The sequence below is a fragment of the Prinia subflava genome, chromosome 8 (genome assembly GCF_021018805.1).
Source record: "Prinia subflava isolate CZ2003 ecotype Zambia chromosome 8, Cam_Psub_1.2, whole genome shotgun sequence".
Taxonomy (NCBI): Eukaryota; Metazoa; Chordata; class Aves; order Passeriformes; family Cisticolidae; genus Prinia; species Prinia subflava.
In genome coordinates this window covers 6,027,063-6,042,111 of record NC_086254.1, presented here as the reverse complement: position 1 = coordinate 6,042,111, position 15,049 = coordinate 6,027,063, and the positions used below count along the sequence as shown (strand labels likewise).

The 15,049-nt window shown below is 51.2% G+C and overlaps 1 protein-coding gene and 1 non-coding gene across 2 annotated transcripts; one reads left to right on the top strand and one right to left on the bottom strand.

The window, feature by feature from the left end:
• Window position 1: 1 nt before the first annotated feature.
• On the bottom strand, window positions 2-72 carry TRNAG-GCC (transfer RNA glycine (anticodon GCC)). Its single transcript has one exon. It is a non-coding gene; the product is annotated as a tRNA-Gly (tRNA).
• Window positions 73-5,354: 5,282 nt separating this feature from the next.
• LOC134553173 (argininosuccinate lyase) lies at window positions 5,355-13,695 on the top strand. Its single transcript, XM_063402566.1, has 16 exons — window positions 5,355-5,381; window positions 6,649-6,843; window positions 7,411-7,494; window positions 8,085-8,141; window positions 8,385-8,482; window positions 9,105-9,182; window positions 9,421-9,498; window positions 9,641-9,693; window positions 10,012-10,074; window positions 10,234-10,348; window positions 10,959-11,043; window positions 11,180-11,239; window positions 11,495-11,578; window positions 11,771-11,851; window positions 12,196-12,302; window positions 13,455-13,695. The coding sequence occupies exons 1-16, from the start codon at window positions 5,370-5,372 to the stop codon at window positions 13,603-13,605; spliced, it is 1,401 nt and encodes a 466-aa protein (XP_063258636.1). The 5' UTR covers window positions 5,355-5,369; the 3' UTR covers window positions 13,606-13,695.
• Window positions 13,696-15,049: the final 1,354 nt, after the last annotated feature.

The following is a 15,049-nucleotide window of genomic DNA, read 5'->3' as shown; positions in this document are numbered from 1 at the left end:
CTGCATTGGCCGGGAATCGAACCCGGGCCTCCCGCGTGGCAGGCGAGAATTCTACCACTGAACCACCAATGCCGGTGATGAGAGAGTGTCCGCCATCGAAGCTTTTGTGCGTGTGTCAAAAAAAAGGTGCAATTTTTGTCTGAAATCACCCAGGTTGGCAACTATCCGCTGTTAACCGTGGCAAAGGCGAAACCGCATCGCGAAACTCAAATCAAATCAAATCTGTAACCGTGTGCGGAGCACTGCGAGGCTGAAGCAGTTGTGTGATATTCCTGTTGTCTTTTAAAGCACCCGTACATGGCTCCATCAAACTCATCGTGTCTTTCCCAGGCATCACCGTGACTCTTTCCCATCTAAACCATCTGCTGTTAAATTTTCCAAGAGCCCTTTTCATCCTCAATAAAACAAATGACGCTTCAATGAGTGCAAACAGCTGAAAATCCTAGTGGCAACAGCAAGGAAAATTAGCTTGCCAGGGAAATATTAATTGCTTAATTTTGATGTTACCTCGCAGGGAAAATTGTATATGCAGATACAGCACCTCTAACTTCCTAAGGAGTGTCATACAGATATATTTGCTTGCTTGTAGCTGGGATTTAAGAACTTTTTAGAGATTTAGGGAACTGGATGGGTCAGCCTTGTGCCTGGCAATTCCAGCACAAAACCCACCAGATGCTTTTTTCTCCTTAACCAAACCAGACCAAATTAAGCTTTTTCTTCTCCTTGGGGTGTTGCAAATGCTAATTCAGAGTATCACGAGCAAACTGCAGTGCTTTAGGAACAGTCTCCAGGACAGTGGACGAGGAACAGCTCCCAGTTATCCAGGAACTTTCATCACCAGATACAGAAGTGCTGGACAAAATTTAAAAGCCAACTACAAAGCCTTTCCATCCCTTTTAATTAGAAAACCCTTAAAATAAAAGTTTCAGTGGGCATATGCACCCCATCACCTACGGGTTGTAGTAGCACAGATAAAAATTAATTTATACTTCAGAATCACTTATTGTGGAGTCCTAGGAAATAAAAAAAAGCCAGGAGAGAGGTCTCCAAATTCAGACTGAGAGCTGTGACTGAGGGCACAGGATGCGATGGATGCTGCCCTTTTTCATGTCAGGATTAACTGGCCTTGTGAGTTGGCCAAAACTGGCACAGCAAAAGCTCTGTGACCGCTCTGCCACGTCCCAAACCCTCCACGTGCAGCTGCCTGGAAGAAGGGAAGGGATGCTGGGTTTTGTGTGAAAAGAGAGTATTTCCAGACAATCGAATTTCAGGGTTTCATTCCAGGAATCTGCTAAGCCTTGTCTGCCTCTCACCGCTCTCTTCAGAATCTTCAGCACAATAATCTTAATTCTCTTTTACATCTCTTTATATCTCTCCCCCAACAGCAAAATCCTCTATTTATTTCCACTATTTCCCCAAAATTTCAATTCCTGACACATATTTTCCACCCTTTCCCTAAAATTTCACTCTCCTGACGTTTCTTCCACCCTTTCCCAAATTTTCAATTTCCTGACACATTTTTCCACTCTTTCCCCAAAATTTCACTTTTCTGACACATTTTTCTCACTCTTTCCCCAAAATTTCAATTTCCTGACACTTTTTATCTACCCTTTCCCCCAAATTTTCAATTTCCTGACACTTTTTTTCTACCCTTTCCCCCAAATTTTCAATTTCCTGGCACGTTTTTTCCACCCTTTCCCAAAATTCCACTTTCCTCACACATTTTGCCCACTCTTTCCCCCAAATTTCACTTTTCTGACACCTTTTTCCAATTACTGCTGCTCTTTACAACCCACAACGAAGACGCAGCTGGGGATGAAGGAGCACGACACAAAAACCTCTTCCAACATCTTTTTTTTCCCTGGTAGAGATACTCCTCCTGAACATTTCCCAGTGGAGACAGGAACCCTGGCAGGCTGTAAATCCAAATATGGGTCAGCTCCAGCTCCACTGACCCCACCAAAGGGAAAATCACCAATTGTGCAGGGGGTGAGGTGAGAAGGTCACTTTGGCTTTAACTGCTGCTCTTTAGGTGTTAGACAGTGATGCTACACCACCCCCAGGGAATGCAGACATGGGTTTTTTTCCAAATGTGCTTAGCATGTCAACATTTTAACATTGTGATTGTTACCAGTAAGGCTTGGGGAGAGAGGGGCCTCAGTATTAACTGTTGAAAGCAGGGGGCCCAGGACTTGCTATTGGCAGCAGATCTGCTGGGTATTTGTGTTCTTTGTCATGAAAGATGTTTACTGTGTTCAGCATTTCGTTCAGCACCCTGTGGTGTCTTTTTTTTTTTTTTTCCTTTTACATTCAAAAATTCGGGTTTTTTTTGAACAAAAAATGTCAGCACGGGCTCCATGTCAGCCGAGCTGACGCGGCACGTTCAGCCCATGGAGCTGTTTTCTGTCTCCAAAGTGAAAAGACAGCTAAAAAAATTGATGTTTTTGAAAGAAGGTGCAATGTAGCTGTTTCAGCCATCCTTGTCCTTTGCAGTCCTGTGGTGAAAAGTGGATTTCCAGAGCCACCAAAGCTCCTTGGGAGCTGCACTCCCTCAGCATTGCACACTTCCAGCAAAAAAGGGAAATAGTAGAGAAAGACTCTGATTACAAAAACACAAATAAAGTTCAGATCTTTAAGAACACTCAAATATATTTAATTAAACTTCTCTGTCCTGCAGAATTGGCAAATTACTCTCTAGTACTTATTTTCACCTTCAAAAAGGTGGAGCTGGGAATACTGATGTAGGAATAATCTGCCATCCCCTGTGCCAGAAAGGAAAATAAGTGGGAGGTTTTTCCTTCAGAACTTCCTTGGTATTCACTGTGGGGTGAGGATTTTGAGGTTAATCTTTCTGTTTCTAATAAAACACTGAAAGGTGATGATGGGAAGTGAAGAGACTTCCAAACCAGAACAAATGGAAAGATAGTAATGAGAATGCACTTCATTTTGCATTAAAAAGTATATTTATGATATTTTCCTCTTTTCCCCTCAAAAAAGTTTAACTCTCCAGCTCCAAACATCTTCAAGAAATCCTACTTCTTCAATGTTCATGTTTAAGTTGAGGAATCCTGCTTGTATTTTGTTTTACTTCCATTCTCATTATAAAATCTACATTCTACATTGTTTATTATGAGAAAAACACATTTATTGCCTGTTTGATCTAAAAATAAAGAGAGAATCCAGCATTTCCTAGATACACACTGGGGCAGGAGCTGAGCAGGGCACTCCAAGCCAGCTAATCCTGGGAAATTTGCTAAATCCACAGTGGCACTGCTGACAGATCCCGTGTGGATGGAATATCCCCTGTCACATGTCATATCAGACATGGGGTAGCAAAATCTGATTTACACCGACTCACTCGAGTTGTAAATCCCGTCCTTAATGTCTTCACATTGGCAATCTCCTGTCAAAGTCCAGGGTAAGGACAAGGGCACTCTGAAAAGGTGAAGGAGACAAGAAATGTGGTAAAAATGAGGGATTTCACAAGAGGAAGGAATGGGACTGCAAAAGGATCGAGAACTGTTTTGGTTTCCCAGTGGGAAAAGGAAAAGGAGATAAGTTGTAGAACTGAGAGAAGAGTAGAAAAAGAACAAGAGGGTCAGTTTAAGGGAGGAAACTCCAACAAAAACGTGGATGAGAAAGCTGGAATATGAGAAATCTGAACTCTGTGAGAGGTTTGGACACAGAAAAATATTACACTGCAGGAGTTCCCCTGGAGAAAGCAGCAAATGCTCAGCTTTGTGTGGAGGGGCTGCAGAAGATGCTGAGTCTGAGGAGTTAATGGGAAATCCGTGCTGAGCCACAGCTCTGCTGCCCTCAGAGGTCTCCTGTGCTTTACATGAATCACTAATTCCGTGATATTTGGGGAGTGATGAGTTTAGGATAGAGGTTATTAGATAGTTATAGATAGCTATAGATAGTTAGATAGTTATAGATAGTTATAGGTAGTTATTATTGCCATAAATATAACTCCAAGCCCCACAGCCGCTGCCTGAGGCTCTCAGGTGACCCCAAAACCTGGGGACAGCAGGGGAGCCCCAAATTGGGGGTGCAGCCTCTTTCCAGGAGGGTGAACACTTTGATCCGTGCAGAGATGGGGAAGAGCAGGAGGCTCCCATCCATTGTTCGTGTTTGCTGGGGTGGCAGTGGGGACAGAGCCCTGCATCGGTTATATTTCTATTTCTATTTCTATTTCTATTTCTATTTCTATTTCTATTTCTATTTCTATTTCTATTTCTATTTCTATTTCTATTTCTATTTCTATTTCTATTTCTATTTCTATTTCTATTTCTATTTCTATTTCTATTTCTATTTCTATTTCTATTTCTATTTCTATTTCTATTTCTATTTCTATTTCTATTTCTATTTCTATTAAAGATTGCTCATGAGAGGGGTGTGACACAGAGTGATGGGATATTCCAACAAAGCATTCCAAGGGTGTTCCTGACCTGTCCACAGCGCAGAAGAAGCATCACTCGAGCATCCCTCGCCAGCATCCCCGCTCCAAAGCACCCCCTGCCCCCGAGCCGCAGGGGTGGGAAGGGACACGGGGGGGACCCGAGCGGGGCCGGCCCCGGGCACACCCCGCCCCGGGGCGGGCCGAGCCGCCAGCCCCGAGCCGAGGGCTGTAAAAGCGGGGCGGAGGGGCCGGGGAGCAGCGAGCCACAGAGCGGCCGGGGCTGCGAGCGGAGCGGGTGAGCGGTGCCCGGGGAACCGGGAACGGGGCAGGGAGTGATGCCCGGGGAACCGGGAACGGGGCAGGGAGTGATGCCCGGGGAACCGGGAACGGGCAGGGAGTGATGCCCGGGGGACCGGGAACGGGGCAGGGAGTGATGCCCCTGGAACCGGGAACGGGGCAGGGAGTGATGCCCAGGAACCGGGAACGGGGCAGGGAGTGATGCCCAGGAACCAGGAACGGGCAGGGAGTGATGCCCGGGAACCGGGAACGGGGCAGGGAGTGATGCCCGGGGAACCGGGAGAGGGGCAGGGAGTGATGCCTGAGGAACCGGGAGCGGGGCAAGGAGTGATGCCCGGGGAATTGGGAGCTCACCGGGAGAGGGGCAGGGAGTGATGCCCAGGAACCGGGAGAGAGGCAGGGAGTGATGCCCGGGAAACCGGGAACGGGGCAGGGAGTGATGTCCGGGGAATTGGGAGCGTACCGGGAGCGATGCCCCAGGGACGGGGAGCGCACCGGGAGCGCACCGGGAGCGATGCCCCAGGGAGCGGGAGCGCACCGGGAGCGATGCCCCAGGGAGCGGGAGCGCACCGGGAGCGATGCCCCAGGGAGCGGGAGCTGAGCATCCCCGCGTGTCCCGCAGGTTGCACCAGGTGCCAGGATCGCTGCACAAACGAGCAAAACGTCGTCCGAAATGGCAGCCGAGGTGAGAGGGAGCTGGGCTTTGCTCCGGGTCCTTCTCTGCTCCGTCTGGAACGGGTGGGATCAGCATCCCCGGGAGGGCTCAGGAAGGGTGCCCGTGTGGTTGGGGTGGTCCTGGCAGTGTTGGACTCGCTGATCTTGGAGGTCTTTTCTGACCAGAATGATTCTGTGTGTGATTTTCCCGGGTTTTCAATGGAGAAGGGGACAGCGAACCAATAATCCACCAATAATCTTTGCTATAATAATCCACCGTCCCGCCTCTGATCCCGGCAGCGAAGATGTCCCTGGACACCTTTTCCTATCCCAGCCCTCCCCTCCCAGCACCATTCCCTCCCCGTCCCCTCTGCCCATCACGGCTTGTCCAGCGAGGAGCTCCAAACTTTGCTTTTTTCCCCCCATTTCCCCGCCGCGGCAGCTCCTGCGGCCAAACCCGCTTTAAACGCAGCTCTGCCGCTCTCCGAGCCTTCCTCCCGCCCCGAGTCTCCCTCGGCTCCCTCCTGCCCTTCCCTGCGCCCATCCTTTGGGAAAAGCGCGCTGGTGTCGCGCTCCCTGCCCGCTGTCCATGGTAGCCGCGCACCTGCCGAGCCCTTCTGGGGCTGCTTTGGGGTTTTCTCTTCCTTTCTCATCTCATTTGAGCATTTTTAACACCGAAAGGCACCCAGGCCTCCCTTCCTGCAACCTGCACCTTTACCGGTTTAATCCTAATTTAAGCAACAACGTTGTGGGCCCTGGAGCTGCTTCAAGCGGTGACTTCAGACAGTTTATAGTCACAGGAAAGTTTTAGAGCTTGTGCTGGGCCACAGCTCGTTGTCGGAGGAATATTTTATTATTTCAAGGATCAGAGAACAGCTTTCACTGTATCTCTGACTCCTTTACTTCTTTACCTTTCTAATTTTCTTTCTTGATTTTTGTTTGTGTGTTTTTGGTTTTGTTTTTGTTTTTTTTGTCCATCAAAGGGTCAGAGATCAGCAGTGCCTGAAAAGTGAGTTCCATGCTGGTCTTGCACCACATGCCCTGGTGCTTATTTCCAGAGAGTCCTGCAGAAGTCAAATGTCTTGGAGGATCCCCAAGCCAGACCTGTAACCTCAGGGGCTAAATTCTAGTGACAGTGACATGCTCCAAGTCCAGGGTTTTGCTGGTATAGACTGAATAAAACCATTCCTGGGAATGGTTTTATTCCTCTGTTTTACTTTGGTATGGACTGAGATGGACACAAAACTGATTTTTAGGGGGTATATCCATAAATTTGTGTCTCTTCCCTTCCCTTGCAGGGGGACAAAATGATGGCAGGAAGGTTTGTGGGGAGCACAGACCCCATCATGGAGATGCTCAGCGCTTCCATCACTGTTGATCAGAGACTCTCTGAAGTCGACATCCAGGGGAGCATGGCTTATGCCAAAGCCTTGGAGAAGGCTGGAATCCTGTCCAAAACCGAGCTGGAGAAGATCCTGAGTGGCCTGGAAAAGGTATTTCTCCTTCCCTTCACCGCCTCTCTTGTGTGCTGGAATGAATGTCTCCTTACCTGGCAGCACCTTCTGTTTCCAAGAGCATCTTTAAAGGTCTCCGTGTCCTCTTCAGACTGAGCAGTCCCTAGAAATCGTTTCAGTGTGAATTAAGAACACCCTTTTCATGCTGGAATGTGGAATTTTGAGTCTGGCTGCCCGACTTGGCAGGAGGCAATGCACAGCAGGTGTAGGGGGGAGGAGGAAGCAGCAGAGAAGGGTTTTTATGAAATATCCATTGTGCCCACCCACCCTGGACAATGGTGAGTCTGGGCAATGTTTTATAGGAAAGGCTTTGTGGCTGAGGCTGAAGAAATCACTGACATTTAAGCTCAATCTTTCCTTGCAATGCTTAAATCCTCCCTAACCCTGCAGGATCATCGTGGGTAAAGAGGTGAATCCCACCAATGGCATGGAATATCAGGGTACAGCCTGAGTGCCAGGGATTGGGAATGACAGGAGCTGGGATTGCTGGGGACACTGCCAGCCCCAGACACAGCAGGGTGACTGTGATGTTTGTGCTGTTTGCAGATCTCTGAGGAATGGTCCAAGGGGGTCTTTGCTGTGATCCAGACTGATGAGGATATCCACACTGCCAACGAGCGCAGACTGAAGGTTTGGCTCCTCCAGCCTCTTCTTCCTCATCCTCTGCCTGACATGAAGGGCTTGTCCCTCTGTCCCTCGGTGAAATCCCTTTGGAGCTGCTGGCACTGAACCCCTGGGCCACAGCCAGGGGTCTCCAAGGCCCTTCTGGGGCTGTTCCAGCACAGAACCCAAACCTGCCCTTCCCCAGAACACATCCCCTGGCTCCTACAGGATCCTGGAGCTGAGCCCCTTCCAGCCAGGGGGATCTGCTGGTGTGGATTGTCCTGTTTGGAACACAGAGACCCTGCCAGAGATCCTGCCAGAAATCCTGACAGAGATCCTGCCAGAGATCCTGCCAGAGATCCTGACAGAAATCCTGACAGAGATCCTGCCAGAGATCCTGGCAGAAATCCTGCCAGAGATCCTGCCAGAGACCCTTCCAGAGATCCTGACAGAAATCCTGACAGAAATCCTGCCAGAGATCCTGCCAGAGATCCTGGCAGAAATCCTGCCAGAGATCCTGCCAGAGATCCTGACAGAAATCCTGCCAGAGATCCTGACAGAGATCCTGCCAGAGATCCTGCCAGAGATCCTGACAGAAATGCTGCTCTTGTCCTCAGGAGCTGATTGGAGACGTGGCTGGGAAGTTGCACACTGGCAGGAGCAGGAATGATCAGGTATGGACAGAATCTTCTTTTCTCCTTCTGTGTTCCTCCCCTTCCTCATTTCAGGAGACCTCAGTCCAGACTGGCCTCTGGAACTCTCCCCAGAGAGCAAGAAGTGGTGACATTACCACATAAATACGACCAAATGATGAGGAGAAGATGCACCTTCCCCCACACAGGCCGAGGAGGGGTTTGCCCTGATGTCACTGCATATGTGACATTCTTTATGGCCTGACTGTGGCCAATCCCGCACAGGTTGTGACTGACCTGAAGCTGTTCATGAAGAATTCCCTCTCCATCATCTCCACGCACCTCCTGCAGCTCATCAAGACCCTGGTGGAACGTGCTGCCATGTGAGTCCTTGTCCACAGCCCCTGTTTTCCATATCTTGAGCCTTTTTGGGGACAGGACACGCCTTGGTTTGTGTTTGCCTGACCCCCCTGGGCAGCAGCAGGGTCTCCTGTGCAGGGAGGTTCAGCCAGGCAGTTTGGGGACACAGCAGCCCCTTTTTCTCCAGAGTTCACATCACAGGAACTTTCCTCCTCCCTCAGAGACACTTTCTTTCATTCCTGGCAAAGGAGTTCAGGTGGGAGGTGCACACAATGTTTTAGAAGGCACCAAACCCATCTGAAGGAGTGAGGGAAATATTTCAGGTTTTTCTGTATGAGAAAAAAAAAAAGCAGCTCAGCGGTGTCACCTCCCTGTCTAGCTCTGCTCCTCACACTCCAAACCTGGGGTGGGCTGGGCGAGCCTGGCCTGCCACAGAGGGATTTGCTGCTCCAGGTGATTTTCCAGGGAGGCTCAGGGCAGATTCACCCCCCTGGAACAGCTAAACCCGGTGTGCTTGTCTTGGGAGCTGACATGATGGACCAGCTCCAGCACAACACAGGCTGAGGATGCTCAGTTTGTGACATTGCCAGGAGCCCTGCAGTGTCCCTGTCCCTGCTGCTCACCCCCCTGTCCTTCCCCTCCCAGAGAAATCGATGTCCTCCTGCCTGGCTACACCCACCTGCAGAAAGCTCAGCCCATCCGATGGAGCCAGTTCCTGCTCAGGTGAGACCTGCCACCCTCGGGGCCCTGCTGTGCTGAGGGGACAGCCAGGGCTGGGGACAAACCAGAGGGGATCTGCAAACTGCAACAGGAGCTCCCTGCGTCCCCTGGCTCTGTCCAGGCTCCACTCCAACCTCGTGTTTGAGGGGGATGCCAGGCTCCAGGCATGGCAGGACAATGACTGGAGAGGAAAGAGCCATTCCCTGGCCTCATGGGCTCTCTCCCCCTTGTCCTTCCCCAGCCACGCTGTTGCTCTGACCCGCGATTCTGAGCGCCTGGGAGAGATAAAAAAGAGGATCAATGTCCTGCCTTTGGGAAGGTAAAATCTGCTGTATTGGTGATCACTGGGCCTTGCTTTGATCTGCAAAGTCTTCAGGGGGGCCTTCCCTGCTTCCCAGAGCTCAGCTTTGGCTGGATGTGAAAGGAGGATTGCATGATTTCTGTTTTTTCTCCCCTGGCAGCGGCGCTCTGGCTGGGAACCCCCTGGAGATCGACAGAGAGCTGCTGCGCAGTGGTAAATGTTTCACTGGGCCTGAGGGGTGTGGGGGTACCTGTCACACCTGGGAGGGAGGGAAGGGCACCACAATGCCCCTGCCTGCAGCCAGAGCCTTTCAATTTCCAGGATTTTTGCTGCAGAAAGACAGGCAGTGCCAGCGAGGTGGGAGGAAGAGCCACCCCTGCTGCACTCTGCCTGTCTGGGATCATTAAAAAAAACTCCACTAATTGTGTTTGTGTTCCTGGGACTGCTCGAGGGCTCACAGTCACCTCCTCTGGGGCAGCCTGGCCCTGTCAGGGCCAGTGTGACCTCCTGTGTCCATCCCCTCCCTTGCAGAGCTGGACTTTGCTTCCATCAGCCTGAACAGCATGGACGCCGTCAGCGAGAGGGACTTTGTGGGTGAGCACAGCCCAATCCCCCCAGCCCTGTGGGGAGCAGCTCTGACACCTTCCCAGTTCATTTAATATTAAATCCATCACCAGGAAGTAAAGCCCCAGTCAGAGTTCCCTGGGTTGTCCAAGCATTTTTTCTCCTCCTGACTTGCTGCCTTCCCTGCAGTGGAATTCCTCTCTGCTGCCACCCTGCTGATGATCCACCTCAGCAAGATGGCTGAGGATCTCATCATCTACAGCACCAGCGAGTTTGGCTTCCTGACCCTCTCTGATACCTACTGGTAGGTTTTGGTCTCTGCTGAGGGATTCTCCTCAGCTCTCCCACCCTGGTGAGGCAGGGGTTGGGATCTCCCTGTGTGCGAGGCTGACCCAGCATCAAGGGCTTGGCACAAAGGCACCCCCAGGGTGAACATTCCTCAGAAATGGTCACTTATTGTTGATTCCCTTAACTCAGCCAAGTCTGTGTTCAGCCCAGCAGTTCCTGTGCAGGAGCTGCTGGCAGAGAGAACTTCCCCCTGTGCTGGGAACGCTGCCAGAGCCCTTCCTTGCCTGGCTGGGTTTGCAATCCTGACGGAGTCCTTGTGTGCAGGGTGGCACAGCCACAGCCCTCCCTCCCTCAGAGCTCTTAGCCTGGCCTGTGATTTCACCTCTGCAGCTGCTTTAAGTTTCTCTTTGAGAGCTGGGGCTGTGTGGCAGCCCCAGACAAGGTGCAAACCTCAAGGCTTTGCTGAGGGAAACATGAGAGACTCGGCACGCTCCGTTCACTGATTTCCTACACCCTCAACAGGAGCACAAGGAAAGGGGGTTTAGAGGTTCCTTTCAGAGGGCTGGAACAGGGATTTCAGCCAGAGGGTTTTGCTCACCAGTGCTCTCCACACCCCTTCCCTGCAGCTCTGGCAGCAGCCTGATGCCTCAGAAGAAGAACCCCGACAGTCTGGAGCTGATCCGCAGCAAAGCCGGGCGAGTGTTCGGACGGGTGAGCCCAGAAAGGAGGGGAGGGAGAGGAAACTGCTCATTTTGGGGCTGGAGAATCTCCTTTTCCTTGCCCTTTCTTTTGTAAGGAACTGTGGGTTCTGTACCTCACTGCCTGCCTGTCCTGTTTCCCTCTGCAGTTGGCTGCAATTCTCATGGTCCTCAAAGGCCTCCCGAGCACCTACAACAAGGACCTGCAGGTACAGCCCTTGTTCCTCCCCACTCCATCTCTCTGAGCAGCCAAAGCCATCTCCTACCCTTGAGCTGTCCCAGCACTCCCTCGCTGTGCACAGCCCCTGGCTGTGTGCTGGGAAAGGGGCTGAGGGAGGGGATGCTGCAGTGACACCCTGAGTGTCACCTCTGGGGTCACATCCCTGCTCTGCTGCCTGCCCTGCTCAGCCTCTTGTGCTGCACCAGGCTGGCTCAGAGCCGTTTCCATCACTGCTCCAACACAGGAGGACAAGGAGGCCGTCTTTGATGTCGTAGACACCCTGAATGCTGTGCTCCAGGTTGCCACTGGAGTGATTTCCACCCTCCAGGTAAGGATTCCTCTCATCCTCTCACTATTCAACATCATCATGGTGCATATTCTGTGAGTAACACAGGAGTCTAGAGTGGTCCTAAAGTGAAAACTCTTCAGTGCCTCACCCACACTGCTCATTTTAGAGTGAATGTGCCCTGAGGAGGAGCTGGTGATGGGTAACACCTCCCTCTGCCCCTCCTTCCTGCAGATCAACAAGGAGAACATGGAGAAGGCGCTGAGCCCGGAGATCCTGTCGTCTGACCTGGCTCTGTACCTGGTTCACAAAGGAGTAAGTCCAGAGGGAGAGCTGGAGCTGGGCTTTCTTTGGATGCAGGGAGCTGCTCCGTGAGGAGCTGGGCCCCTCTCCTCTGTCCCAGGGTGGTGAGCAGCCATGGAAGCTGCAAACGCATCTCCAGGCAGTGCTGCCCTGGGGGACCTCACAGGGATTTACACCCAAATTACTCAATCATAATTAATTCCTCAACCCTCCCCTCTTCCACCCCAGCACTGCTGGATTTAACTTGCATTGCCTAAGGGAAAACAGGCCTGCCCAAAAAGAGTACCACATCCATTTTCCTCATGGAAAGCAGCCCAGGTGCTGGGCACTGAGTGCCACCGCTCCTGCCCCTGCAGATGCCCTTCAGACAAGCCCACATTGCTGCTGGCAAGGCCGTCCACCTCGCCGAGACCAAAGGCATCACCATCAACAACCTCAGCCTGGAGGACCTGAAGAGCATCAGGTTTGTGCCTCTGTTACAAAAAACCTACCAGATTTTACCAATTAGGCAGAAATTAGAAGAAAAGCGTTAAAATAAGATTTCAACGTAGCATCAACAGAAATAATAGCCGTACCAGTAAGATATACCAACCCCAATATAAATCCCAGGTAGATACCACTAACACATGACATGATTAAAAACTTAATCAATTAAAGAGAGTGGCTTAGGCTCTCCCTGCTTCAAGCAACTATTAAAATGAACTTTCAGTAATTACAATCTACCTTATAACTGTGAATATATTTCCAGCACAGTCTTAACAGATTCACAATACATGCTATAAAACGTCAAATAGAGAAGAGGTCTCACGAAATTAATTAAAATCCTATGCTTTATAGTCTGTATATATATAATCTATATTGGTATGCTTTATAGACTGTGTATATATATATATATATATATAGTCTATATATATATGCTTTATGGGCTGTGTAAGTCTTATACAGCCCTTGCATTAGCCCATATAGCAGGGCTCCTGATAAACCAGAGATCAAACTGTAGATCTGCCTCGAGGTGTGATTGCAGATGTTAAGGAAGCAGCCCAGAAAGCTCTCCTACAGATCCAACCTACTGGAATCCCAAAAAGGATTTACATAGAAACAAAGCAAAAAAAAAAATCTGAGCCATTTCATAGAGGCAGGGCAGGGCGCTGCCCAAAAAGTGCCTGTGCTGGGCAGCACCTCAATATCCTGGAAATCAATACTGGGGCTGAAAACATTGCAGGGGACAACATCAAACATCACCTCCCCTGCACTCCAGCAGGAGCTGTGGCAGGGGCTGGGGGGCAGGAGGGGCTGCAGAGGCTGTGAAGCTGCTCGGGGTCCCCTTGGTGCTGATATCAGCAGAGGGGCAGGAGGATGCAGGAGGATGCGGGAGGATGGGGAGAAAGGCAGGAGGATGCAGGAGGATGGGCAGGGGGATGCGGGAGGACGGGCAGAGGGGCAGGGGGATGCAGAAGGATGGGCAGGAGGATGCGGGAGGATGGGCAGAGGGGCAGGGGGATGCAGAAGGATGCAGAAGGATGGGCGGGGGGCAGGGGGATGCCCTGCCCTCACTCCCTCGGGCACGGGGGGCCGGTGCGGCGGCCCCCCCGTGTCTGAGCCCCCCTGTCCGCAGCCCCCTGTTCGGCAGCGATGTGGCGCAGGTGTTCAGCGCGCTGAGCAGCGTGGAGCAGTGCACGGCCGCGGGCGGCACCGCCAAGAGCAGCGTGAGCGCGCAGATCGAGCAGCTGCGGGAGCTGCTCAAGAGGCTCAAGGAGCAGGCTTAGAGTGTGGGGAGACATCCCGTGCCTGCAGCGGGCCGCCCGTGCCGCTGCTCTGGAGTTAATAAACGCTGCCGTGTCTGTAGTTGGCTGAAATTCCGCTTCTCGCATCTCCGTTCTTTGGCGGTGAGGGTGGGCTTGAAAGGGTGAGGGCTCCTCGTCCCCCGTGTGTCCCGGGGGGAGGCTGCCAGGCTGGGATTGTCCCTTTTTGCCGGCACAATTCCTGTCCCAGCCCCTGGTGTTGGCTCGGAGCTGCAGCACACGCGGGGAGCAGCAGTGACAGAGGGGCTGCCTCAGCCAGTTCAGGGCAAGGGCTGCAAACAATCAGGACAAACTGCCAGCAGCTAAATCTGCACCCCGGGAGACACAGAGTGCTCAAACCTCTGCAGCATTTGTGCTTTTAACACCTGGAAGGAGCATCAGCAACAGCAAAATTCCATTTTTCCAACTTCTCACCATCCTCAGTCTCTCCTTATTCTGGCCTTAAAACAAACCCATTCTCTTGGTGTTTCAGCAGCACACTTCAATTACCTTTCCACAAACCTCCTTTGTGTTTGCTCCCTTCCTTCCTGCTGCGTTCCTGCTTTGGCTCAGTCTCACTGGTCACCTTTGGCCAGGAAATCACTTTTGCACACTCAGCTGCCAGGCTAAAGGGACAAGAAAGCCACAGGTCCCACAATATTCAACATCTCCAGGGTCAGAAGAACAGAGATTTCCTCATCTCCCCCTCACAGTTCTTCTTCCTCCCATAAACTTTCTTTTCAAACACTGTCCTTATTTTTCCTATTTGTACCTTCTGGTTCCTCCTCTTCAGATCCTCAGCTGAACAGATTTTCTCTTGCTCCCAGCAGCAAATGTCTGGCATTGTCCCTCATGGCCAGCGCTGGGTGACACAGGGCCGAAACGAAAGCAAAAGGGAAGCAGCAGATTACCACATTTCTTACATAAATAAGTAATTTACATTTACTGGTACTTCCCACCCATCCACTCTTTTCTTTAAAATTATGAAATATTGGAGATTGGAGGAGCTCCACAGACAGTACAGAGTGTGGCCCACGGTGTCTTCAGACCTTCACCATCACCTTCCTCTGACTAGCTGGGATTTGGGGTTTGGTCTCAAAGCCCTGCTCATTGCAGGCCACAGGAATACCTGAGCCAGGAATTCACTTAGGCTGATTTTTTATCAGCTGGCTCATTCTGCACGTAAATCTCGTGCTCACCATCCTTCCAAACCCTCAGCAACCTCCTGTCCAAGCCTGGAGTCTGGCCATCCATAAAGGATGAGCATGGAAAAAAAGAGAAGCACTGAAAGTGAGGGACTCCAGAAGAAGAATGAATTTGGCAACAAAACGGTTCAAAGAGTTTTCCTCAGTGTAGGCAGCGTGATGATCTGTGCATCCTCAAGCTTGCAAGTCTGAGAGAGAAAAAGAGATAATCCTGAGTGGAAATG

What these genes read in the sequence shown, in the direction of transcription:
- LOC134553173 (XM_063402566.1), top strand. An exon ending in CAGCGAGAGGGACTTTGTGG is followed by an intron (nt 10,075 to 10,233) that starts GTGAGCACAGCC and finishes CCTTCCCTGCAG; the next exon opens with TGGAATTCCTCTCTGCTGCC. An exon ending in GAGGACCTGAAGAGCATCAG is followed by an intron (nt 12,303 to 13,454) that starts GTTTGTGCCTCT and finishes CCCTGTCCGCAG; the next exon opens with CCCCCTGTTCGGCAGCGATG.